Source organism: Manis pentadactyla, chromosome 2 (genome assembly GCF_030020395.1).
Source record: "Manis pentadactyla isolate mManPen7 chromosome 2, mManPen7.hap1, whole genome shotgun sequence".
NCBI classification, from domain to species: Eukaryota; Metazoa; Chordata; class Mammalia; order Pholidota; family Manidae; genus Manis; species Manis pentadactyla.
In genome coordinates this window covers 143226806-143253700 of record NC_080020.1, presented here as the reverse complement: position 1 = coordinate 143253700, position 26895 = coordinate 143226806, and the positions used below count along the sequence as shown (strand labels likewise).

Sequence of the window (26895 nt, the reverse complement as noted above, 5' to 3'; positions counted from 1 at the left end):
TTTGCCTACACTTTTATATGCCCTTTATACCCTTGTGTAGAACTCGTTGGAGGTTACCACACAGGAACTGCCCTTTTTTTTTTTTTTTTTTTTTTTTTTTTTTTGCTATCACTAATCTACACTTACATGACGAATATTATGTTTACTAGGCTCTCCCCTATACCAGGTCTCCCCTATAAACCCCTTTACAGTCACTGTCCATCAGCATAGCAAAATGTTGTAGAATCACTACTTGCCTTCTCTGTGTTGTACAGCCCTCCCTTTTCTCCTACCCCCCCATGCATGTTAATCTTAATACCCCCCTACTTCTCCCCCCCTTATCCCTCCCTACCCACCCATCCTCCCCAGTCCCTTTCCCTTTGGTACCTGTTAGTCCATTCTTGAGTTCTGTGATTCTGCTGCTGTTTTGTTCCTTCAGTTTTTCCTTTGTTCTTATATTCCACAGATAAGTGAAATCATTTGGTATTTCTCTTTCTCCGCTTGGCTTGTTTCACTGAGCATAATACCCTCCAGCTCCATCCATGTTGCTGCAAATGATTGGATTTGCCCTTTTCTTATACCTGAGTAGTATTCCATTGTGTATATGTACCACATCTTTTTTATCCATTCATCTATTGATGGACATTTAGGTTGCTTCCAATTCTTAACTATTGTAAATAGTGCTGCAATAAACATAGGGGTGCATCTGTCTTTCTCAAACTTGATTGCTGCGTTCTTAGGGTAAATTCCTAGGAGTGCAATTCCTGGGTCAAATGGTAAGTCTATTTTGAGCATTTTGATGTACCTCCATACTGCTTTCCACAATGGTTGAACTAACTTACATTCCCACCAGCAGTGTAGGAGGGTTCCCCTTTCTCCACAGCCTCGCCAACATTTGTTGTTGTTTGTCTTTTGGATGGCACCCATCCTTACTGGTGTGAGGTGATACCTCATTGTAGTTTTAATTTGCATTTCTCTGATAATTAGCGATGTGGAGCATCTTTTCATGTGTCTGTTGGCCATCTGTATTTCTTTTTTGGAGAACTGTCTGTTCAGTTCCTCTGCCCATTTTTTAATTGGGTTATTTGTTTTTTGTTTGTTGAGGCGTGAGAGCTCCTTATATATTCTAGACGTCAAGCCTTTATCGGATGTGTCATTTTCAAATATATTCTCCCATACTGTAGGGATCCTTCTTGTTCTATTGATGGTGTCTTTTGCTGTACAGAAGCTTTTCAGCTTAATATAGTCCCACTTACTCATTTTTGCTGTTGTTTTCCTTGCCCAGGGAGATATGTTCAAGAAGAGGTCACTCATGTTTATGTCTAAGAGGTTTTTGCCTATGTTTTCTTCCAAGAGTTTAATGGTTTCATGGCTTACATTCAGGTCTTTGATCCATTTTGAGTTTACTTTTGTATATGGGGTTAGACAATGGTCCAGTTTCATTCTCCTACATGTAGCTGTCCAGTTTTGCCAGCACCACCTGTTGAAGAGACTGTCATTTCGCCATTGTATGTCCATGGCTCCTTTATCAAATATTAATTGACCATATATGTCTGGGTTAATGTCTGGATTCTCTAGTCTGTTCCATTGGTCTGTGGCTCTGCTCTTGTGCCAGTACCAAATTGTCTTGATTACTATGGCTTTATAGTAGAGCTTGAAGTTGGGGAGTGAGATCCCCCCTACTTTATTCTTCTTTCTCAGGATTGCTTTGGCTATTTGGTGTCTTTGGTGTTTCCATATGAATTTTTGAATTATTTGTTCCAGTTCATTGAAGAATGTTGCTGGTAGTTTCATAGGGATTGCATCAAATCTGTATATTGCTTTGGGCAGGATGGCCATTTTGACGATATTAATTCTTCCTAGCCACGAGCATGGGATGAGTTTCCATCTGTTAGTGTCCCCTTTAATTTCTCTTAAGAGTGACTTGTAGTTTTCAGAGTATAAGTCTTTCACTTCTTTGGTTAGGTTTATTCCTAGGTATTTTATTTTTTTTGATGCAATTGTGAATGGAGTTGTTTTCCTGATTTCTCTTTCTGTTGGTTCATTGTTAGTATATAGGAAAGCCACAGATTTCTGTGTGTTGATTTTGTATCCTGCAACTTTGCTGTATTCTGATATCAGTTCTAGTAGTTTTGGGGTGGAGTCTTTAGGGTTTTTTATGTACAGTATCATGTCATCTGCAAATAGTGACAGTTTAACTTCTTCTTTACCAATCTGGATTCCTTGTATTTCTTTATTTTGTCTGATTGCCGTGGCTAGGACCTCCAGTACTATGTTAAATAACAGTGGAGAGAGTGGGCATCCCTGTCTAGTTCCCGATCTCAGAGGAAATGCTTTCAGCTTCTCGCTGTTCAATATAATGTTGGCTGTGGGTTTATCATAGATGGCCTTTATTATGTTGAGGTACTTGCCCTCTATTCTCATTTTGCTGAGAGTTTTTAACATGAATGGATGTTGAACTTTGTCAAATGCTTTTTCAGCATCTATGGAGATGATCATGTGGTTTTTGTCTTTCTTTTTGTTGATGTGGTGAATGATGTTGATGGACTTTCGAATGTTGTACCATCCTTGCATCCCTGGAATGAATCCCACTTGGTCATGGTGTATGATCCTTTTGATGTATTTTTGAATTCGGTTTGCTAATATTTTGTTGAGTATTTTTGCATCTACGTTCATCAGGGATATTGGTCTGTAGTTTTCTTTTTTGGTTAAGTTTTTTATTCTTACCCCAAATAGAAAGTGTATATACTGGTGGAAGGTACTCTACAAATATGAAACACTTCTTTTTACGATCTCATGTTTTCCAAAAACTTGATATCTTTTAAAAATCTCACTTAGGTATTGGTAAGTGTTAAATGCAAAAAAGTAAAAAGTTTTCAGGACTCTAGAGAGCTTTCATCTCCAATGTAGGATTGTAAAGTGACAAGGCTCTCAAAATCCATTGGTTGAACACCTACACCAAATATTAGGGAGAGTTTGGTTCGGTGACACAGGGAAGTCAGAGGACGAAGTGAGGAAGGAATTCATTAAAGTAAGAGTTAGGGAATGACAGATCAGAATAATACAGGAAGTTCATTGAACAGCTACTCAGCATGGGGCACGCCCCTGCTCACTCCTTAAGCCAGGGTCACCTGGCGTCCAGCATCTGCTTGGATCTGGAGTGTGGGGACTGAGTCCCTACCACCCCAGACTGGGGGAGCCACAGAGCACTGGATGGAGTGAGATTATGTCCTGCGAACTTCCTATAGGTAAAGAAGGGAGACTTTCAGGCGGGTTACTAAAGAGCATGACTGTGAGCAGCAGTCCCCGGTCACCCTGGCGACGGTAATTTGCAAGCCCAGGTCTGAGCTCTCAGCAGCCCCTCCTTACTTGTCTGAGGTAGGATAGAGTGAAGGGTAAAGCCAGAATTGGGAGGATTAGAATGACAAAGCAAAGTAATAAAACACTTACGACTGGAAAGGCACAGAGACTATGCGTTTAAGTGAGAAATTTATTTAAAAGGAGCACACTTGGAGAAAGGGGAGTGCGGGCTGCCCTAGAGAAGAGGCACCCCTGAAAGGTTGGGAAAAGATTAAAAGGTTACGCACCTAGAAAGTGTGGGCGAACCCGGAGAGAGGAACGCTCCCTGCAAGACTGAAAAGAGAGAGTTTAAGGTTAAAAGATTACGCACTTGGAAAGTGCAGGCAACCTCAGAGAGAGGAGCGCCCCAAAAGGCTGGGGGTTCCCCCTTTTAAGGATTCTTTAGGAATGTGACTAAGGGCTGGGGTGCAGACTTGCTAAGTGGTCTTTGAATATCTAGAATTACTTAACACAAGGAATTTCCTGCTCTGATTTCTCCCTGGGATACTGGCGTCTTGGTCCGGGAGCGTATCAAACAGGCTGCCTGCCCAGCTCCCAAGGTAGGCTGAGTTATTGACTGTTTGCTAAAGAGTAGTTAAGAATCTTACATTTTTAACTTCCTGGGTATTAAAATACAATCTTTAAGATGAAACCCTTCCTTCCCTTCACTGTGTAGTTTACAGCTGGACCTGCATGCTAAATTTGTTGCCTAGGTTACAAATTACTTAATTAGGGCCTGAAGGAGAAAAAAACAGCATATAGGTAAAGGTAAAAAAGTAAGCTGGTCTTGCATGATTAACACAATAAAGACATGGGCTATGCTGAGGTACCTTCCTTTATCTGGGGAATATTCAAACATTCCAGGCCAAGTAGCTCTTGGCTTTTTGAGCTTTAATTGATTAATTCTGGGTCTTTTTCTCTTTTTACCCAGCTCATATCTATTTTCCTGCCTAACACAAAGGTTGTATTTATTTAACAAATGCAAATGTCTAGCATGTTCCTGGCTTTGTAGACACAGTTGTAAATTAGATATATTGCTGCATGCAGAAGGCTGTTACTGAATGTTAGGAAAGAGTATAAAACCTAAATGTGATTTATTCCCACTAGAATGTTTAAACATTTTAACAGTAGGGTATTAAACAGGAAGCTGCTCAGGCTGAGAGTGGGGGTGGGGGAATTGATAAGGGCCTGGCAATACCTGTTTGAGTTTTTTAAACCTACCAATAAAATTATGACAAATGTAAAGGAAAGATATAACTGGCTTAGGTGACGTCCTGAAAAGAATGTGAATCCTATAGTACTCAGCCAATGAGGAACCAGGGGAGGGACTTGCGTACTAGGAGATAAATTATTGGCACCAAACTCCCCAGGTGTGCCTGCCCACCAGACACCCGATCTTGCAAGACTGTCATTAAAGCCTTGCTCCGCTGTTCTCTTTGTCTCCGTGTCCACTTATTGAATTTAGACCAGTGACTGTGTTTCTCACACTGAAGGGGAGAGGTGGGCCTAGAAACAACCTGTCATTAGAAGTGAGCTCACGGCGAGGCACCTGCGGGCACAGAGAGCAGCGAGGCTCTGACTGGAGGTGGTCCCTGAACTGAATCCTGGTGGGTGAAGAACTAGTCCGGCCAGAGAGCCTGCCTGCGGCCTCACAGAGCCGCACACGGAGAGGCCAGGTGCTGAGAGCAACTACTCTGTCCTGGGATCTGCGTGGGATTCAGTCCAGGGGTAGGGGCTGATGGCAGTGAGCTATCAGAGTTTTCCAGCAGGATCAATAAGTAATATATTTATATTTAAAACACTGTGAAACGTGGAGGATAGATTAGAAGAGGGTAAGATCATTTGGGGAGCTGAGAGAAATTACAGGGGGACAGAAGGAACTCTTCTGAGATAGTGTCTAATCTAGTGCAGGGCCCTGAGTAAATGTGTGTCACATGAGCCAGTGAGATCAAAAGGCCTGCCCTGTGGTATGATTTTGAGAGAAGTACACGGCCCATGCAAATGGGGAGCTCTTAAATGAAGTTTGTTGACTTCTGAAGGGGTCTGTCTATCTCCTGACATGTTACAAAATTGTGTGCATGCAGGCATTTTCTGAGAGGGAGTCATGATTTCTTCACATGCATAGAAGGTTCAAAAGATAGAAAACTCCTGGGTTAGATGTTAGCCTGGCAGGACAGGGAGACCTCTTGTGATGCTCCACAAAGCTTTGTATTTATCTCAATGAAGGGCTTAAAATTTACAGGAGAAAATTATCACCTCCGCTGATGACATTGAGCTGGAGGAGCAGGTACCTGATTGTGTCAGGAGTCAAAGTACAGATTTCAAGAGAACCTGAGCATGTGGCCAGAGTGCCTAATCCACTGTGGTCAGATCGCAGACCAGCTGCACTGCAGTGACGGGTGGGAGATGCTCACCTTAACCACGTTGTCTGCTGTGATCCTCCACAGCCATGGGCGTGGGGACGGGCAGCCCAGGAGTGTGCTGAGTGGGAAGTGCTTCACGACCTGAGGTATGTGAGAGGAGGCAGGATCCCAGGGGTACTGTGCCCTAAAGTGGGCGGGGGACCGTCAGAGATGGTGTGGAAAGCTGATATGAAAATTTCCCCATGTGAGACCTATGGGGAAATGTACAACATGGGCCTCCCTCCGTACTGCCAACAGCATGCTAAGGCAGTTGTTTGAAGTCTAAAACTCACTTCAAGCACGCCTGATCTGAGAATCAGGCAGAGTAGATAATTTTCTAAGGAAAAGTGTGACAGGAAGAAAAGATGAACGAGGTCCCTGTGCCCCAGCAGCCTGTGTTCCCAGCTCTGTCCGCCCTCCCGGAGCTGCCTGGAAGCCGGCTGCAGCTTAAGCTAGTCAGTAGTGTGTTTTGCAACATTTGTGCATTTCCGCTGCCAGGCCTTGCCTGGGGCTCCTCCCCCCAGTTCTGCGAGCAGCAGAGTAAAAGGGCTCTAGGGAGAGTGGGAGGCCTCCCTTCTCTGTTTCTGTGTTTCCAATGAAAAGACAGCAGCTAAGAGCTTTGCCCAAAGCCCCAGAATGTAATTTCACTTGGTTATGACAATTTCAGTAGAACATGAGTGTGGATTTACCTGCAGTTCTGTGCCTTTTAAAGGTCAGAGGGAAGCACTGCTTCAGCCTATTTGCTGTGTAGCTGGGAACTTTCCTTTCTGAGCACATCCTGGAGCCTTAGACTCAAGTGCAGGATCCATCCGACACAGGTCTTTCTTGTCCCATTGATCTTTACTGTCACCACCTCTTTTTCCTTATGAGCATGCTGCGTTCCTTTTTCAAAAATCAAGCTCTCATATAGACACAAGTCGTATTTAATGTTGATGTTTCTGTGTTTGCAATGAATACAATTAATTTGTCTTTTATGTGCCAAGCTTCAATTCTGTCTTGATCCCTAGTGTAAAAACATAAAAGATTCACAGTTATTTCTTTTCATTTGTTTTTCACCTGTCTTGACAAAAATGTGATAATTAGACGTTAGGAATCCTAGTTTTATATGTTTCTGTTACTGTAAACTTTAAACTTCTCTGTATTTTAGGTCTCAGTAGGATCTCAGGGCTTTGTACAAAAGACATAGCTAATCTTCTAAATTATTTTTGTTCATTTTTTAATAGGCAGGATATTCAAATTTTGGAAGGTATCAAGTACTATATAACAGAAAAGCTTTCTTCTGCTACTGTCCCCTAGTCCCTCAGAGGTATGCATATTACCAGTTTTTTGTGTGTCCTTCCAGAGAAAGAGATCTATCTGTGACTTGATTTTTTTCACATTTTATCATTAATTAAATCTAATATAATAACAATTAACTTTTTTCCTGTATCTTTAAAAATGTATGTTATATTTTGATGGCATTTGTAAAAAGTCTGTTTTGCATGGTGCTGTGGAACCAGGATACTGAATGGTAGCCCAGGGGGTAGCTAGCACCTGCATGTCCTGAATGAAGGTGTAAGACTCCCCTGTCCTTGTGGGATGTTGTGATTTTTGTGTCTATGAGACAGTCTTAGAGAGGGGTTGTATTATACCTGTATGACCCTTGGCATAAAAAGAAGTTTCAGACTCATCACATTGTTGAGGTGATTCTAGAAGAGAAAGAAGCTGGTAACAAATGATTCAAAGAGAAATTACTGGAACCATGAAGTCATAACTATTGGCTGAGAACTTACTGTGTATGTTGAGTGGGACTGAGTGAGATTGGAGGCTAGGACCCCACCTGCTGTTGTACTGACATCCTTTGGGGCTGGATGGGAAAGGACCTGCCTCATATTGTGTCCTCCAGTACCTACAGATGCCCCTTGCAAACTCACCATGCCTCCCACACACCAGAACCTCCAGCCCGTCTTTGTCACTGTCTAGCATCCGATATGCAGATGCACTCAGGGGCTGCTTGGACACCCACAGCATCTTCACGCAGACAAGGCTGATTAAGCCCAAGAACGTTCTGTGAAAAAGGATTATTCAAAATGGGTAATTACAGATTCAGGTAATTAAATGGAGGTGGATAGAAGAAACCACCTTCCTCTAGGTTATAAATTTTTGAGTAATATTTGGTGGGGGAAAAAAAAACACTTCCTTCCTTTCTGAAGAGCATTTAGAGTGGAGTGATGAGGGAGGAACTGGACTGCTTCCCTTACAATCCTGCCTTTTTTTTTTTTTTTTTTTTAAGGAAAATGTCTCAAAGAGCTCATGATGACCAGGCACTTCTTTGAACTGACTGGCGAAGTGTTAATGGATCTCCTGGCACGTAAAATCAGGCAGGACCCTTTAATCATTATGGTACTGGAGCTTTCTAGCTGAATTTTTAATTCAGAATGATGCTGGAAAGATTAACAGAGGAATCGGTATGATTAATTGTAACAGTTAAATTTTGCTTATTAGTAAACATTTGAGCAACAGAGGTCACTGGCCCCCCCTTCCCCGCCCCGGGGTGCAAGGCCCTGAGATAAGGCAAGCTGGGCCCTGCTGAGAAGGGTGTGTACCAGTGAGAAACAGGAAGCTGTGCTCTGAGCGGCCGCCTGGAGGTTTCTAACTCTGGCTCAGGTGTGCCGGTCCCGCGAGAGACACTGAGCAGGCAGCCACAGTGCTCAGCGTGAAGGCTTTAAAGTCTTGGTAATTCATGTGTGGAGGGAAGTATGACTGCCTTACAGCTCAAAGAGCTTTCACATTCAGGTCTCTACAGGAGAAGACGCTGTCGTCCTGACAGCCTGAGAGTAAATGGGTCGCAGGAGGAAGAGCTCAGGTGAGTGCACGTACGGTCATTCTTGGCTGCAGCTCAAAGTGGCTGTGGGAGGCTCACGCCTAGTGGATGCTGTACTGGGGAGCACCTGCTTGAAAGACCCCACTAGAACCTCTCAGGCTGTGATTAAAGATTGAACACTGTCCCTGGATTGTGGTTGACTGGAACTGTGCAAAACCAGAAGAACTCTTCTTCCTCATTTCTTCACAAACCTGAAGTTGTTTGGCTGCTCCACAAACCTGCAGTGCTGTTTTAAAGACATATTTAAAAGTTACCTGATCATCAGCGTAATATTAAACTGAAACAGTTGTTTTCCCTTTAGGTTAAAGATAGATTGCTTTGGCTTATTGGAACATGTTTCTGTGAGGAATTCTTTGCACTTTGGTGGTGAGGGTGGTGTGCGATGTCCATAGAGGAGGCTTGGTTCTTGACATGGATTTAGCAAAGGAATGGAGAAACTGCTGATTGTGATCCGGAAGGGAAGGACATCAAAACTTTGGAGACCATTTTAACCAAAAAGGTTAGGGGTTTTTTTGTTTTCAAAGTTAATTTGCCTGAAAGAACACAATTTTAGCTTTTGTCACAACTATTGACTTTTTTGTTTCTAAAAAGTCCCAGCAACATTAAGCTATAGCTTAACATACTGTGGTCACTGAGAAGAGTTTAGGTTTTCTGTCTCTGAGCAGCGTTCCCATGTCATTGCTGACAGACGGCTGCGGGGGAGGCTTTCTTCTCTTACTGCACTTACTTGAACGCACTTCAGTTTGTTTGTGGGCTTGTGGCTCAAGTGTTTGAATATCCCAGTTAGATGATGGGGGGGATATTTATACGTTGTGTTGTATACTATTGCACTTTTTCCTGTGACTTCATTTTTAGAGTTTAGATTCTCCATTTAAATTTGACAGGGAAAAAATGGGCAAGGAAGTTTTGAAAAACTACTAAATCTATATCTGTCTTCTGTCTTATATACCTGTACAAGAACTATATAGAAACATTTCCCTGAAAATGATCGACTCTTTCACTGCTTTTGAGAATATCAGCATTAAAGGACTGATCCGGATACTAACATTATTAGAAGGTGTACTCCCTGCCACGCCAGGTGTCTCTTAGCTGCTGCATCCAGAATACTAACTTGTAAGTGACGGGGTGAACAGAGGCCCCGGAACCTGAGTGTCACAGATGTTAGGAGGCTGGGCGAGATGCTGTCTCCTGCTCACCGGATAGGCTCGTGGATGTGACCTCAGACTGACAGTGAGTCATAGGCTCTGTTCTACACGAGAGCCGCGAGGGGAAAATAGCAAAACCATTTTAATTTGGGGTCCTGAGAATTCCTTTTTGAAAACTTAGGATATGTAAAACAACATTTGACACCAACCATCTTTTACCTGTTTCAGACAGTAACAAAAGTGCCCATGAATAAAACTCCCTATAATGCCCGAGGAGGTAAGTATGGATGTACTTATAACTGCTTTTGAAACAACTGTATTTTTTCTTTTGTCTAGAGTTTAAGCTAAAGGAGGAATTCTTCAAGTTAAAAGAGTAATTCTTAGGAAGTATTGGCTTGTTGCAATTGGTTATGGGGAAATATTTATCACCCAGCTGATGACTCAGTCCCTAGCAGTGTGCAGGGACTTCCATTTCTGCCATTTCTTTGTCCCTGGATGCAGAAAGGATGACCATTTTCTGTATTCTCACAGTGCAGTGCTTAGCTAGGAAAAACAGGCAATTGTCACTTTTTCCATGGACTTTTTATCAATTTATAGAGGCAGGGTTTTTCCCCCCTATTTTTAGTGTTAAATTAGGTTTCTTAGCTAATGGGAATCAGGGAAGGTAGGGGCTTTGTAATCAGGCACCCCCATCTCAGCACCGCTTGGGTAAGGAGTATGTCATCTCATTGAACTTCACCATGTTACTCTTTAAAATGAGGATAAAAAGACCACCATCACCAAGCACTGTTGGTGTCTCATACAGTCCTCACCACCAACTTGGTGAGGGAGGGGGGTTTACCATCTTGTAAACAGTGCTACAGGATTATTGCTTCTATGCATTATTCAAGATGTGTGTGTTGAGTACCTACTGTGTGCTAAATAAAGATGCGCAGCCCCTACCCTCAAGGAATAGCCAGGTTTGGGCTCAGGGAATGTGACCAGCTGATGTCTACCTACAAGGAGTTATTTGACATTGAATACATGCAATACCAAACATCCCTCATGCTGTCTCAAGTGTTGCACAAGACACATTCCTGTTCTAATTCCTTCTTACTCACATGTTCATTTTCTTGGCATGTGTATGGACTCTAGCAAGAAAACTGATATCAAAGACTGAAAATGGCTTTGCACTGCCAGAAAACATTTTCTTTTAAGTTTTAATAAAAGTCTGTGCTCCCAACTGCTATTTAGTATTCTATTACATGAATAGACCATATTCTTTTTATCCATTTTTTGTACTGGAAAAAAAGAAAAAAAGTCTGTGCTCCAAAACAAAATACCAGTGTTTAAAGAGCACTGTAATAGACATGAAAATAGTTCTGGCTTCAGACTTGTAAGAGGCAGCATGAGAGACGCTGACTTTAAAGTATTAGTATAACCCCCGAAGCTTATTACACATGCATGCTTTGAACAGGAGGACATTACCCTCTGCATCGGAGGGTCATCAGTGATTTATGTTATTTAAATAGTAATTGTCACAACTAGCAGAAAGTGCCTTGTGGGCCTTAATACTGAATTTTAGAATATGTCCTTAATTTTGGCTAGACTCTAACATGTCTAAGAAATAATTAGAATTATTATTTTCCCTCATGAAGCTAATGTTAAGGATTTGGATAAAGCATGAATATTCATTTATACACTATATATATATATATATATATACACACACACACACACACACACACACACACACATATACACACACACACACACATATAATAGTATCATATCCATCTCCTCATAACCTGGGTAAAGCTTCTGAATCAAGCAGTGGGCTCATTAGAGTGAAGTGGCTCACACCCTTGTTCCCTTAGGTTCAGGAGTTGTTCTGAGTTCACATACCTTTAAGGGGCATTGACTCTTTCTTCCCTGAAATTTTGATACCCAAAAATAACACCTAAAATACACCCTTTTATACAAACATACACACATTCCAAATAATTCTTCCTTAGCTCTCTGTTCCTTATTTGTTCTTGCTGTTTATTCCACCTCTTAAATTATGTTGCATCCAAACACATTTGTTTTTGAAGGAATTAAAAACACACCTGAAAAATCTCTCATCAGCTCCCCCCACACAAATACACCTTTAAAATTCTCAGAGTCACTTTGGCTCTGCCTCAGATGCAAAGGATCTCTCAAGTATCTCATTGGGACACCTCAGGACTCAATTCTTTGCCGACTGGGCTGGAAATAGTTGAACACAGGGGTTGGCAAACTATGGTCTTTAGGCAATCTGTCCCACTGCTTGTTTTTTATAGCCCATGAGCTTAGGATAGATTTTACGTTTTCAAATGGTTGAAGGAAAAAAAAGAATATTTCATGACATACGAAAATCACATGCAATTCAAATTTCATTGTCCACAAAGTTTTATTGTGACACAGCCCTGCTTACTCGTCCGTGCTGTATATGGTGGTTTGTGGTCACCGTGACAGAGTTGAGTCTTGACCAGGACCGTTGCCTGCAAAGGCAGAAGTATTGACTGCTGGGCTCTCTGCAGCCTGGTCTAGTGCTGAGATAAAGAACCTTAGCTCTTTCCCTATTGTACCCTCCCCACTCCTCCGCCCAGTTAACCAGATTTATGATTGTCTGCATAAAATCAGGGCTGTGTCTGTCTGAAATGAATATAAGTCAAGAAAATGTATTTTGACAATTATCCCTACGTGAAGTTGACTAGATGCACCAGTGAGTGGTTCTCTGCTTGTTAGAACTCTTGTGTTCTCCTTTCCCACCCTTTTCCTGGTGGAACTGTAACCAGGAACAGGAGGAACTGCGAAGAAAAGTAACCTTTACTTTCTGGTTACTAAACAAATCTTCTGAGCTCATATCTTTCTAGATGTAGGATATCATTTTAAAGTAGTGGGCATGCCCTTGATTTGGTTTAGAAAATTCAGATCATGTGTTCCTGAATAATACATTAACATTGATTGGGCCCTTGTTTAGGGCCAGGCACTTATTAAGAACTTCCCTGTTTTTATTTTTGTTTTTGTTTTTTAACTCACAGTCCTATAAGGGAGGAAGAAGAGCCAAGACTGTAAAAGGCTGTTACGTATCCTTGAATTAAGTAAGTTAGTGCTCTGAGTTCAGTTGTGGTGGAGCAGGGCAACCTAGGGTGTGCATGTCCTGTATACCTCTTTTGCAGTTTGCTCATCACTTTTTTGGTTTATCTTTTGGCTGAAAAGCCAGTTGTTTATGTTCCAGTTTTAGAAATCTATTCCATTAGACAACTAGGGAGATAAAATTGCAGCTTTGCTAATTTTGTCTGTTTTCATATTTAATGGTTCAGTGAGAGCACATTTAACCTTCGGGATAGTGAACACATCACACAATAACAAATTTTTTCTCCTTGGTACAGAGAGGTATTGATTGGCAAGTGTGCTTTCTTATATGTGCCTAACAGTGCTGTCCACAGAAATACATACAATGCATAGGCAGTCCTGCCATTTGTGACCCCATGGATGGACCTTGAGGGCACTATGCTAAGTGAAATAAGTTAGAGAAGGACACATACTGTATGACATCACTTATGTGTGGAATCTAAAAAAAATTGAACTTGTGAAAACAGTAGAATGGTGAATACCAGGGGCTGAGGGTGTGGGGGAATTGGGGAGATACTGGGTTTTTTTTTATTTAATTTTTTTACTGAAGTATCATTGATACACAATCTTTTCTTGGCTTCAAGTATAAAACAGTAGTTCAGCAGTTACCCACATTGTTAAATCCTCATCCCCATTAGTGCAGTTACTATCTTTCAACATAGGAAGATGTTACAGAATCATTGGCTATATTCTCCATGCTGTATTACTATCCCTGTGACCAACTAATATCATGATTGAGATTTTTGTGCCCCTTTCTCCCCCTCACCCTCCCTACCCACCAACTCCAGCCACTCCCCTATGCTAACCACTAGTCACTTCTCAGTGTCTACGAGTCTACTGCTATTTTGTTCATTTTGCTTTGTTTTTAGATTCCACAAATAAGTGAAATAATACAGTATTTGTCTTTCTCCATCTGGCTTATTTCACTTAGCATAATACCCTCTAGATCCATCCATGTTGTTGCAGATGGCAGGATTTCTTTCACTTTTATGGCTGAGTAATATTCCATTGTATATATGTACCACATCTTTATCCATTCATCTATTGACAGACCCTTTGTTTGCCTCCATATCTTGGCTATTGTGAATAATGCGGTGATAAACATAGGGGTGCATATGTCTTTTTGAATCAGGGATTTTGTTTTCTGGTAATTTCCTAGAAGTGGAATTACTGGATCAAATAGTATTTCTATTTTTAATTTTGTTGAGGAACCTCCATACTGCTTTCCACAGTGGCTGCACCAAATTACATTCCCACTAACAGTGTAGGAGGGTTCCCTTTGTTCCACATCCACATCCTCACCAACACTTGTTAATTCTTGTCTTTTGAATAGTGGCCATTCTCACTGGTGTGAGGTGATACTGTGGTTTGGATTTGCATTTCCCTGATAATTAGTGATGTGGAGGATCTTTTCATGTCCTTCTTGGCCTGTATTTCTTCTTTGGAAAAATGTTCAGGTGTTCTATCCATTTTTTAATCGGGTTATTTGTTTTTTGGTGTTGAGGCATATGAGTTCTTTATACATTTTGGATGTTAACCCCTTATCGGATAAATCATTTATGAATATATTCTCCCATAGTATAGGTTGCCTTTTTGTTCTGCTGATGGTGTCCTTACTGTATAGAAGCTTTTTAGTTTGATGCAGTCCCACTTGTTCATTTTTTATTTTGTTTCCCTTGCCCAAGGAGATTTGTCCAGGAAAAAATTGCTCATGCTTATGTTTAAGAGAGTTTTGCCTATGTTTTCTTCTAGGTGTTTTATGGTTTCATGTCCTACATTCAGGTCTTTCATCCATTTCAAGTTACTTTTGTGTATGGAGTTAGACAGTAATCCAGTTTTATTCTCTTGCATGTAGGCTGTCTAGTTTTCCCAACACCAGTTATTGAAGACACTGTCTTTTTCCCATTGTATATTCATGGCTCCTTTAAAGTACATTAATTGACCATATATGCTTGGGTTTATATCTGGGCTCTCTATTTTGTTCCATTGATCTATGGGTCTGTTCCTTTGATTATTGTTGCTTTGTAGTATAGCTTGAAGTCAGGGAGTGAAATGTCCCCAGCTTTGTTCTTCCTTCTCAGGATTGCTTTGACTATTTGGGTTCTTTGTGATTCCATATGAATTTTAGGATTATTTGTTCTAGTTCATTGAAGAATGCTGCCTGGTATTTTGATAGGGATTGCATTGAATCTGTAAATTGCTTTGGACAGGATGGCCATTTGACAATACTGATTCTTCCTGTCCATGAACATGAGATAGATTTCCATTTATTTGTGACTTCTTTAATTTCTCTTGTTAGTGTCCTAGTAGTTTTCAGAGTACAGATCTTTTATCTCCTTGGTTAGGTTTATTCCTAGGTAATTTATTCTTTTTGGTGCAGTTGTAAATGGAATTGTTTTCTTGATTTCTCTTTTTGCTAATTCACTGTTCATATATAGAAATGCAATGGATTTCTGTTATTAATTTTTGTATCCTGCAATTTTGCTGATTCTAGTTGTTAGTTCTAATAGTTTTTTGGTGTAGTCTTTAGGGTTTTCTGTGTATAATACCATGTCATCTGCACATAGTGACAGTTCACCTTCTTCCTTATCAATTTGGATGCATTTTATCTCTTTGTGTTGTCTGATTGCCATGGATGGGACCTCCAGTACTGTGTTGAATAAAGGTGGTGAGAGTGGACATCCTAGTCTTGTCCATGATCTTAGAGGAAAAGTTTTCAGCTTTTCACTGTTAAGTATGATGTTGGCTGTGGGTTTATTATATATGACCTTGATTATGTTGAGGTACATACCCTCAGTTTGTTGAGAGTTTTTGTCATGAATGGATGTTGAATTTTGTCAAGTGCTTTTTTAGCACCTATTAAGATGATCGTGCAGTTTTTGTCCTTATTTTTGTTAATGTGCTGTATTATATTACTGATTGATTAACAGATAGTCTCCATTCTTGGATGCCTGGAATAAATCCTACTGGTCATGATGGATGATCCTTTTGATCTATTTTTGAATTTGGTTTGCTAATATTTTTTGAGTTTTTTTTTTGTGTGTGTGTGGTGTCTTTGTCTGGTTTTGGTATTAGAGTCATGCTGGCTTCTTAGAATAAATTTGGAAGTATTCCCTCTTCTGCTTTTGGAATACCGTAAGAAGGATGGGTGTTAACTCTTTAAATGTTAGTTAGAATTCAGCTGTGAAGCCATTTGACCTGGCCTTTTTTGTTTGATGGGAGTTTTTTGATTACCAGTTCAATTTCATTGCTGGTAATTGGTCTGTTCAGATTTTCTGTTTCTTCTTGTGTCAGTCATGGAAGGTTGTCGTTTTCTAGGAATTTCTCCAATTCTTCTAGATTGTCCAATTGATTGGTATAAAATTTTTCATAGAAATATCTAAGACTTGTTTGTATTTTTATGGTATCAGTTGAGATTATTCCTTTTTCATTTCTAATTTTATTTGTGTATGCTCTCTTTTTACCTTGATAAGTCTAAGAATTTGTCTATTTTCTCAGGAACCAGCTCTTTGTTTTTAGTTTTCCTATTGTTTTGTTCTCTATTTTATTTATTTCTGCTCTGACCTTTATTATGTTCCTCCTTCTACTAACTGGGTTTTCTTTTGTTCTTCTTTTTCTTGTTTCTTTATTTGTGAGATTAGACTGTTTATTTGGAATTGTTCTTGTTTCTTGAGGTAGGCCTGTATTGCTATGTACTTCCCTCTTAGAAATGCCTTTGTAGTGTCCCAGATACTGGGCTGTTGTATTTTTGTTTTCATTTGCCTCCATGTATTGCTTGATTTCTTTTTAATTTTTTCACTGATCCATGCATTATTTAGAAGCATGTTGTTTAGCCTCCTTGTGTTTTTAGGCTTTTTTGTTTTCTTTGTATAATTTATTTCCAGTTTCATACCATTATGGTCTGAGAAGTTGCTTGATACAATTTCAGTCTTTTTTAATTTATTGAGGCTCTTTTTGTGGCCTAGTATGTGATCTATTCTGAAGACTGTATCACGTACGCTTGAGAAAAATGCGTATCCTGCTGCTTTTGGGTGGAGTGTTCTGTAGATATTTGTTACATCCATCGGTTCTAATGTGTTGTTCAGTGCCTCTGTTTCCTTTTTTATTTTTATTTTATTTTTATTTTTATTTTTATTTTTATTTTATTGATATGAGTGGTGTGTTAAAGTCTCCTAAATGAAGGTGTTACAATCTATTTCCCTCTTTAATTCTGTTAGTATTTATTTTACATATTTAGGTGCTCCTGTGCTGGGTGCATAGATATTTATAATAGTTATATTCTCTTGTTGGACTGACCCCATTATCATTATGTAATGCCCTTCTTTGTTTCTTGTTGCTTTGTTTTGAAATCTGTTTTGTCTGATATAAGTACTGCTACTCCTGGTTTTTTTCTCCCTGTTATTTATATGAACTATCTTTTTCCATCCGTTCATTTTCAGTCTCTGTATGTCTTTGGGTTTGAAGTGAGTCTCCTGTGGGCAGCATATGGGTCTTGTTTGTTTATCCATTCTGGCATCCTCTGTCTTTTGATAGGTGCATTCAATCCATTTACTTTTAAGGTAATTATTGATAGCTATGTATTTATTGCCATTTTATTAATTGTTTTCTTGTTTTTGTAGTGTCTCTCTGTTCCTTTCTTCCTCTCTTATATTCTTTTCTTGTTATTTGATGGCTTTCTTTAATATTTGATTGGGTTTTTCTTTTTTAATGTTTTGTGTTTCTATTATAGGCTTTATGTTTGTCCTTACCATAAGGTTCAAGGATAGCTTCCTAACTATATGACAGTCTATGTTAAGGTGATGAGTGCTCTATTTCAAACACAATCGTAAAGTACTTCTTTTTTCTTCTTCCTCCTGTACATTTTACATATTAGATGTCACAGTCTGCACTTTTTGTGTATTCCTTGACTGATTTTGTGTATAGTTGGTGTTACTACTTTTGATTTGTTTTGTTTTAATTTTGTGGTTTCTTGGTAAGTAATTGGTGTACTGCATTTACCTGGGTGTATTTTTACTTCTGAAAACTATTTAGGCTTAAGGACATTTCCATCTACAGAAGTCCCTTTAACATACCCTGTAGTGATTGTTGAGTGGTTGTAAATTCCTTCAGCCTTCATTTATCTGGGAAATTTTTAATCTCTCCTTCAAATCTGAATGATAATCTTGCTGTGTAGAGGATTCTTGGTTGAACGTCCTTCTGTTTCAGTACATTATTATTTCAGGCCACTCCCCTCTGGCCTGTAAAATTTCTGTGAGAATCTGCTGATAGTCTGATGGGATTTCCCTTATAAGGAATCTTTTTTTTTAGGAGATGTTGTTTTAAGAGTATAAACTTGCCACTAGTAGACAAATAATTTCTGGAGATCTAATGCCCAACACAGTCATTTTTGTAGTGAACTATACTGTATTAAAAGCTTTAAAGTTGCTAAGAGACTAGATTTTAACTGTTCTCAACACGAAAAAGAAATGATAATTATGTGATAAAATAAAGGTGTTAGCTGACACTAGTGTAGGAATCATTGTAGTATATAAATGTATCAAGCCAACATATTGTACACCTTAAATTTGTACAACTGTTATATGTCAATTATATCTCAATTTAAAAGATTTTTAAAGAGTGTAATGGCAAGTATTTATATTGTAATAATTGGTTTTAAGGCACACCTTCTCTCTTCCTCATTTACCAGCCACCCACCCACACCCCACCCCCAATAAATAGATCAGATCTCCAGGTCTGGGGCCTGACCTGCCCTCTTTACATACAGCAGCCACTTGGGTCTTTGTCCGTCAGCATGTCCATTGTCTATTCCTCACTGAATAAATGAAGAAGCGAGAAAATAAGGACCTGCCTTAGAGGTTCCTTTCTCTCAGTTCAACTTCCTTTACTCTGACTACTTTTCTATGCTAACTATTAACTTATAATTTATGTACAGTATCACGCTGAGAGAAACCTGAGAGAGACATAGCGACCAGTGTATCATGATCAGAGATAAGGACATGACCATTTTGTTTTCTCTTTCAGTAGTTTTGGGAGTCATTTTCTGAAGGGAAATATGTCTTAAAACATTTCTTCCCTGTCTTAAAACATTTCTATATAGTTGAGGGAGAATATGCTGAAATTAAAAATAGCAATGTTAATGCTTTTAAAAATTAGGTGTGTTAAAGAAATAGTTAAAAGCAGTAAAACATTTTTATTTAAGGGTCCCATTTCTGTTTTTCTGTATGCTGAGAGATACTTAGGAATGAACCTGTGTCAGAATCAGTTTGTAATTTTTTTGTCAATATACATGTTTTCTAAATGATTTTCTATAATAAATGCCAATATTTTAATTATTATAACTTTTCCTATTGGTTTAAAACAAAACCTTGAAGTATCTGTTATAAATCACTTAGAAAAATGAAAAATTTGCAGTTGACTAAAACTGTTTTGCCTGCATTACTTTGGATAGATGCTGGGAAAATTAAATCATTTTATTTTGTTATTAAGTAATGATTATTTTATATGTATTTAAGTATCTTGGGAGCATAGCCACTGATTGTATATCTGTGCATCCCGGTGGTTATTCTGTGAGTAAAGCAAACTTTTGACACAAATATTCTTTTATAGAACATCTTTATAAATTATTATTAAATGCTTCTTAAAGTTACAAAGCTCCTTAAGTTTTTTTTAATGGTTGTGCTAGTTTCTTAAAGCTGCTGTAACAAAGTGTCATGAACTGGGTGGCTTCCAGCAACAAATACATGGTCTCACAGTTCTGAAAACCAGAGGTTAGAAATTACTGTGCCAGCAGGGACATGCTCCCTCTGCAGTGTGAAGAAGGGCATCCTTCTGTGCCTCTTCTAGCTCCTGGTGTTGGCTAGCAACACTTAGTATTTGGCTTGTATGTGTGTCCCTTAAGTCCATGCCTTTCCTCTATCTTCCTGTTTGTCTGCAACTTGTCCTTGTGATCTGTGTCCCATCTCTGTCTCTCCTCTTACATGCATAGCATCTAGTGTGTTAAGGGGAGACCCTTCCAGTATGCCCTCTCCTGAACTTGTCTCCCTGTTCTATATGCAAAGGCTCAATTTCCTAGTAAGGTCGTGTTCACAGGTACCAGGAGTCAGGACATCAGCATATCTTTATAGGAGACTGGCAGCAGTGCCCTGTTTGTATAGCAGTGCATGAAGATTAAGTCATCCCCGTGTGCCTGTTGGTGGGAATGTAAACTAGTTCAACCACTGTGGAAAGCAATGTGGAGGTTCCTGAAAAAGCTAAATATACAAATACCATTTGACCCAAGAATTCCACTCCTGGGAATTTACCTAAAGAAAACAAGATTCATGACTCAAAAAAGACATATGCACCCCTATGTTTATCATAGCACTATTTACAATAGCCACAATATGGAAACAACCTAAGTGTCCATCAGTAGATGAGTAGATAAAGCAGATGTGGTACATATACACAATGGAGTATTATTCAGCCATAAAAAGAAAAGAAATCCTACCATTTGCAACAGCATGGATGGAGCTAGAGGGTATTATGCTCAGTGAAGTAAGCCAGGCAGAGAAAGACGAATACCAAATGATTTCACTCATTTGTGGAGTATAACAACAAAGCAAAACTTAAGGAACAAAACAGCAACAGACTCACAGACTCCAAGAAGGGACTAGCGGTTACGATGGGGAGGGTGGGAAAAGGGGATTAAAGGGCACTGTAATTAGCACACACAATATAGGTGGGTTATGGGGAAGGCAGTATTGCATGGAGAAGACAAGTAGTGACACTATAGCATCTTACTATGCTGATGGACAGTGACTGCAATGGGGGGAGAGGTGAGGACTTGATAATATGGGTGAATGTTGAAACAACAATGTTGCTTACGTGAAACCTTCATAAGACTGTATATCAGTGATACCCTAAGAAAAAAAAAGTCATCCCAGTGTGCAGCTTTGCTAGAAATAGCTTTATGGAGTTTGAGCGAATGACCCTCAGTAAAACACACCTTTTAATGTGCCATCTGATCAGTTTTGACAAGTGTACAGTGGTTCTGTCCCCACAGTCAGGATAAGAGGGTGTTTATCATCCTGTGCCCTCCTGCCCATATTCAGTCCTTCCCCATCCCTAGACAACCTTTGATCTGCTTTCTGTCCCTCTAGATTAGTTTGCATGTTTTAGAATTGTATATAAGCAGAGTCATGATAATGTCCTTAATGTTTTGGTTTGGAATCTCTAACTCAGCATGATTGTTATGAGGTTCACCCATGTTGCTGTGTTTCTCAGCAGTTAATCTTTTTCGTTGCTGAGTGATATTCAGGTTCATGGATATACTGTAACTTGTTTAGCAACTCACTTGATGGTGGACATTTGTTTCCAGTGTTTGGCCACTGCAACAAACAGAGCTACTACACACAGTCCATGTTCAAGTCCTTGTATAGATCTACACTTTCATGTTTTTGGGTAAAATGGCTGGGTTGTTTGGTAGGTGTATATTTAATTTTTTAAATAGCTAAACTGTTTTCTAAAGAGGTCATACCATTTTATATTCCCATGAGCAGTGTTTAGGGTTCCATTTCTTCCACATCCTCGCCAACACTTGGTTTGGTAATTTTTTTTCTAATTTTAGCCATTTTGAGTGTATGTAGTGGTATCTTATTGTGGTTTTAATTTGCATTTCCCTAATGACTCATGAATTAGAATGTCATTTTGCTTATTTGGAATCCATCTCTCTTGTTTTGCAAAATGTTCAGTCAGAATATTTTGCCCATCTTTTATTTTATTGACTGTTTCTTATAGTTGTAATGGTGCTTTATATAGTCTAGTTATAAGTCCTTTGTCAGATATGTACTTTGCAAATGTCTCCTCCCAGTCTGTCTGTGGCTTGTCTTCTCATTTTTATGTCTTTTTGAAAAGCAAAAGTTTTTTTCACTTTGATTATTGATTGTTTCTCTTATATAAAGTTTATGCTTTTTTGTGTCCTATCTTTCCCAAATCTACAAATCCAAAGTCAGCAAGATTATTAATAAATATGTTACATGTACAAGTTTGGCCCTTGAACACATGGGTTTGAACTGTGTGACTCCACTTATACACAAATTTTTTTTAATTAATGTATTGAAATATTTTTTGGAGATTTGCAATAATTTGAAAAATGTTTTCTGTAGCTTTATTGTAAGAATACAGTATATAATACATATACCATACAAAATATCTGTTAATTAACTTTATGTTATCAGTAAAGCTACCAGTCAAGAGTAGGCTGTTAGTAGTTAAGTTTTAGGGAGTCTCACAGTTATATGCAGATTTTTGGCTGTGTGGGAGTCAGCAACCCTAACCCCCAAGTTCAAGAGTCAGCTATAAATATAAACTTATTATTTTTTAAAACCAGTGTGGCCTTTCCTCCCATTTGTTGTTTTCCCAGCTATGTGGTAAGTGCTTCTCAGTCTCATTGAGTCTGCATGACAATCCTGTGGCGGATCAGCACATTCGCCCTTCGCACAGAGCAGGGAGAGACTCTCAGATGCACAGTTAGTAATCTGGGCGACTGGTGTTTGCGCCCAGGGCTGTGTGCAGCTGGGTCTTACGTGGACAGTGTGAGCCCTTAACCACAAAGCTTAGGCTTCACTTAAGTTTTAGAGTTAGATTTCTTACAGGGAAGTTCTGAATATACTTGATCATATCTTAAAAGTTAAAAATTTACCATTGAACATAAAAGTAAAGGTTAACCTACTGTACTTGCCTAAGGAGAATAAGATTGAAACAAAAATGGAATTTTTCTACCTCCTCATGACGTTTGCCAGAAAAAAGTGTCTCAAGTATAAATATCTAGAAGTAATAATTTATGTATCAAGATGAACATATTACTTAAATTTAAATGAAACATTACAAGAATATCCAGGTTTTTATCTTGCCTAACACAGTGTTCTCCTGCCTCTGGCAAGCAGAATGGGAAGGGAAGCTGACTATGAGGCTACAGTGAGTCACTGCACAGGGTGTTTACTTCTGTGGGATGGTTCCTGCTACCGACCTCAGTGTCTGATTCTAACATGTAGACTTTGGTGCAACAAAACTGAAAGTCTGCAATGTTTTAGAGCATTTCATTAACATTTGCAGGTGCTAGAAAATAAATTATTTATTTCTTGGTAAAAACTAATGGCAATAATTTGGAGGTATTGAAAATAAACTGATGTTAGTAGCATTTTAAACAATGAGGCTTTATAAAAGTCTAGCCAGTTATAAGATCAAAATTTTTCTGAATCTGGGATCATTCTGTGACAGTCAACCAATACCTTTAAAATGGATTCAACTGAAAATACTAGCTATGCAACACAAATTGTAGTTTTGGCTTTCCTTAATATAATGTATTTTATTTAAAGGATGTATTGTTAGGTTGTGGGTTTTCTGTGTTAATGTGTAGAATGTATTTGTTTAAGCATTCTTGGTTCAGCCTACATTTATCAAGGTCCTACTATGTGCCAGAAAAATGGAGTTAATTAAAACATTCATTATCTACTACATGGAGCTTAGTATATGGTGGAAACAACAGACATACAGATAAAATAGATACTGCATCTCTGGAGGAGTGACCAAATGCTATAGGAGCAGAGTGCGTTAAGTTTCTACTGCTGAATAAATATCCCAAACTTAACAGCAATAGGAGTCAGCAAAGTTTTTTTGTAAAGGGCCAGATAATAAATATTTTAGGTTTTGTAAGCCATACAATCTGTGTCACCACTACTTTGCTCTTGTAGTGTGAACACTGTAGGAAATACATAAATGAATGAGTTGTAGCTGTTAGTGTTCCAAAAAAGGTTTATTCACAGAAGCAGACAGTGAGTCAGATTTGGCCCATGGGTACTAATTTGCTGACTGCAGGCTTAAAACAAGGAACATGTGTCATCTCACAGTTAAGGGTCAGGAATCCAGGGCCAGCCTGGCTCCATGCCTCTAGCTTCAGATCTTTCATGACATTGCTGTTAAGCTTCCGCTCAGTATAAGGCTCAAGTGGAGGGAGTGACCCCAGAGAGAGCTCCAGGTGGCAGCCAGCCTCTTTTAACCTATTCAGAAGTGACTTAATAGCACTTTTGCTGTATTGTCTTTGTGAAAAGCAATTCAGTAAGTCCAGCCTACTTGAAAGAGAAGGGATTACACAGAGGTGTGAATACAGTTAAGGTAAAAAAATAAATCAGTGACACTTGTTAAAGATCAGTGAGCAGACTTTATTCAGGACCATCAAGATAGGTGCAGGGACCACTACAGTGGGGTTTTGCTATGGGGGAGAGATGGGGTTCACCTCCGAATACAAGGAAAAGTGGGAATTCATAGCCAAGGAGCAGAGTTGGAGGGAGTCAGTGCATGGAAAATTCCTGAGCGGAAACATCAGGGGTGAGGGAGATTCTGGAGACACGACCTCACAGGACTCTTGCTGAAGGCCAGCCAGGGCCGTCAGACATCACCTAGAGAATGGGGAGGGTGATCAGATACCTGGATGGAGGATTCTGGTTAAACTGACTTAGCAGGATTCTTGCTAAGACAATGCAGAGGTGAACACAGAAGTGCAAAAGTCAGGGCCTGGTAGAAAAGAGAGCCTACAGGGGCCTGTCTGGGGTCCCAGGAGGCAGGGCTCTCCACGGCCTGTCCTGGTGCCGTTGGTCCCAGGGGCAGGTGGTGAAATTTAACTCGACTGGAACCCTGAAGAGGCGAGGTGAGGGTGCTGGCTCAGGCGCAGTGCATGGAGAACAAGAACAGCACCGGGGGTGTCCCTGTGTAAGCACCAGCCAGCCCTCTGCACCTCTTCCTTCAGAATCTGTGTTTATGTCTCAGGTATCCCGTCCCCGCCACTGGCCACTAGTCTTTGACACCCATTTGTGCCGCCAGGAATGAATGGAGTGTCATATGGCCTCCCACGTTTTCTTTCCATCCTGCTGTATTTGTTCCTGAGTCCCAATCCTTTTAAGACTTTATTGTGGGCTACAGCCAACATTTGTCAAATAAAAACAAAGAGGATCAGGAAAGTAGCCCACACAGAGCTTCTGTGAACCTGGCACTGGCAGACATTTCCAGGTGTTCTTGTTAGAATCCTCCTTCACCCACTTAGCAAAGGGGGTGAGCCTGGAGGGAGGCCAGAATGAAGTCCAGTTCTCATCTCCAGCCTGCTACCCCCAGCACCTCGTGCTTCTGTGGCAGCACAGGCCACTGTCCCAGCTCCTCTGCCAGGTGGAAAAAGCTGTGCGTTCTCCTTCTGTGAGGATTTTCCCATCTTTTCCTTCACGGTGGCTTCTACATAACAGATACTCAATAAAAGTTGGTTGAGTTGCATGAGTAAATGAATATCATGAGAGCTTGCTGGGACTCTGTGGTTCCTCCTATTTATTCCTTATGTGAGCGTGGCCCGGCTGGACCTCCTGGGACCATGTCACTGATCCACAGAGCATCTGCTAGATCATGTTTTCCCTCTCTGAGTGCAGTCCTTACCCGGCACCCTTGTGCATTTGCAGTAGATAATGAGTCTTTGGCCTCCATGTCTCTGATGGTGACACCTCCCTCTGGCAGCTCTGCCAGCCCCTTCTGACTGGCTGGTGTCCTGGCACCCCAGGGCCACACTACACAACTCCCAACGCAGGTCGCTCAGGCTCCAGTTTCTGGGTGGAATACCTTGTGTAGAACAGGCCTCTGTTCCACAGCTTCACCTTCCTGGTTACTGCTGGGCGTTGTGCTCACTTTACTGACTGTCCTCCTTGCACTTGTTTGCCAATATGTGAAATTTCTCTCCTGGTCACAGCCCCACTCCCACTTTCCTGAGCCATCAAAGCTAAATGGTGTAAGATTTCTCTCTGTCCACGCCCCCATTTCTGTTGAAGTAAACTTTATTTGGGAGTGATTTTAGGGCTATAGAAAAGTTATCAAGCTAATGTGTTTTTCCCCCCTTTAGCTCAGTCTGACTGCTGGCTTTGGCCCCTCTAGTGCCCCGGGGCACGTCCTCCCCCACCCTCAGCTCAGCTAGCCCTGCCCCTCAGGACTGCTGTGTGTGACGCTTCACTCTCTCTTCCCGCTTCTCTTGATGACAGGTGATCCCAGGAGCACCATGACTTTGGTCCCTTAGTACCTAACTGCCGGAGTCCAGCTCCAGCGAGTCCAGGAGTCCCTGAAGGGTGCACGGCATTGGTGACTCATTGAAATGAGTGAGGACACAGACACTAGCCAAAGCTGAGCCTGGCCTCTAATGAAAAGTAGCAGCTTGATTATATACTCTTTGATTACACAAAGTACGGACATTAATCATTTAATTGACACATTGCACGGTTACATGAGTTTGGAGAATGAGATTAAGTCATTTGGCAGGTCTTAGCAGTTAACTTGTTTCTAAGTAAGCTTTGTTTTTAGTTATTACGGCCAGAAAATCTTACAAAGGTTAGGTAGGTGCCAGACTCTTGGTTTCCTTACAGATGACTATCAAAAGTTCACTCTTCTATTGTTTTTATGTAGGGCCCTCATTCTTTCATAGCTATACTCCCATTCTTCATCCCTGGTAGGAAAAAAAGACGCTCTCTCTAAAAGGACATGATGACTTTTTGGCAGGCAGGGACAAATTTTATGGACTGTGCCTCGGACCCATTTTCAGTAAGACTTACAATGGAGATTTTTCTCATCTGGAGTTAGGTAATGCCTTGTTCTCATTTGTTTTATAGTTTGCCAGGTTGTCCTCTGGCTGGCTAACCACAGAATATCATTTGTTCTCTGTACCCACCTGTTGCCATTAATCATTGAATATGTTATTTGGAGGCCACGTAGGGGCGGGGGGAAGGAACCTTGATCCAGGTAAATTTCCCATATCTTTTTTTCCATAAACTTGGGTCCAGTACTCACGGGGTCTCACTTCCCCGTCATCGGTGGTAATCACAAGGACAGTAGTGGTTTTTTCCAATTTCCTTTAGGGCCAGTACCCAAAATTTTCAGGGAGAATTGGATATGGCCTCTTCCCTAAAGGGGCAGCTTGAATTGAAACTGAAATAAGCAAATTTATTAGGAGGGGCATTTTGAGCAGGAGGGA

General features: G+C 40.2%; 1 protein-coding gene across 5 annotated transcripts in view; it reads left to right on the top strand.

Annotated features, from left to right (window-relative positions):
* Positions 1-26895, top strand: part of LIMS1 (LIM zinc finger domain containing 1) — a 174006-nt gene that overhangs the window by 91681 nt on the left and 55430 nt on the right. Inside the window, exon 1 of one of the 5 annotated variants that reach the window (XM_036920797.2) lies at positions 5682-5827. The exons of 2 other annotated variants lie outside the window; for them this stretch is intronic. Coding sequence is in view for 2 of the 3 variants with exons in the window: in XM_036920765.2 (XP_036776660.1) it covers positions 8459-8565 (107 nt within the window). In the remaining variant the exon portion in view is untranslated. Of the gene's footprint in view, positions 1-5681; positions 5828-8294; positions 8566-26895 lie in introns of those variants that run through there. 2 more of the 5 variants (XM_036920765.2, XM_036920774.2) reach the window with 2 other exon arrangements.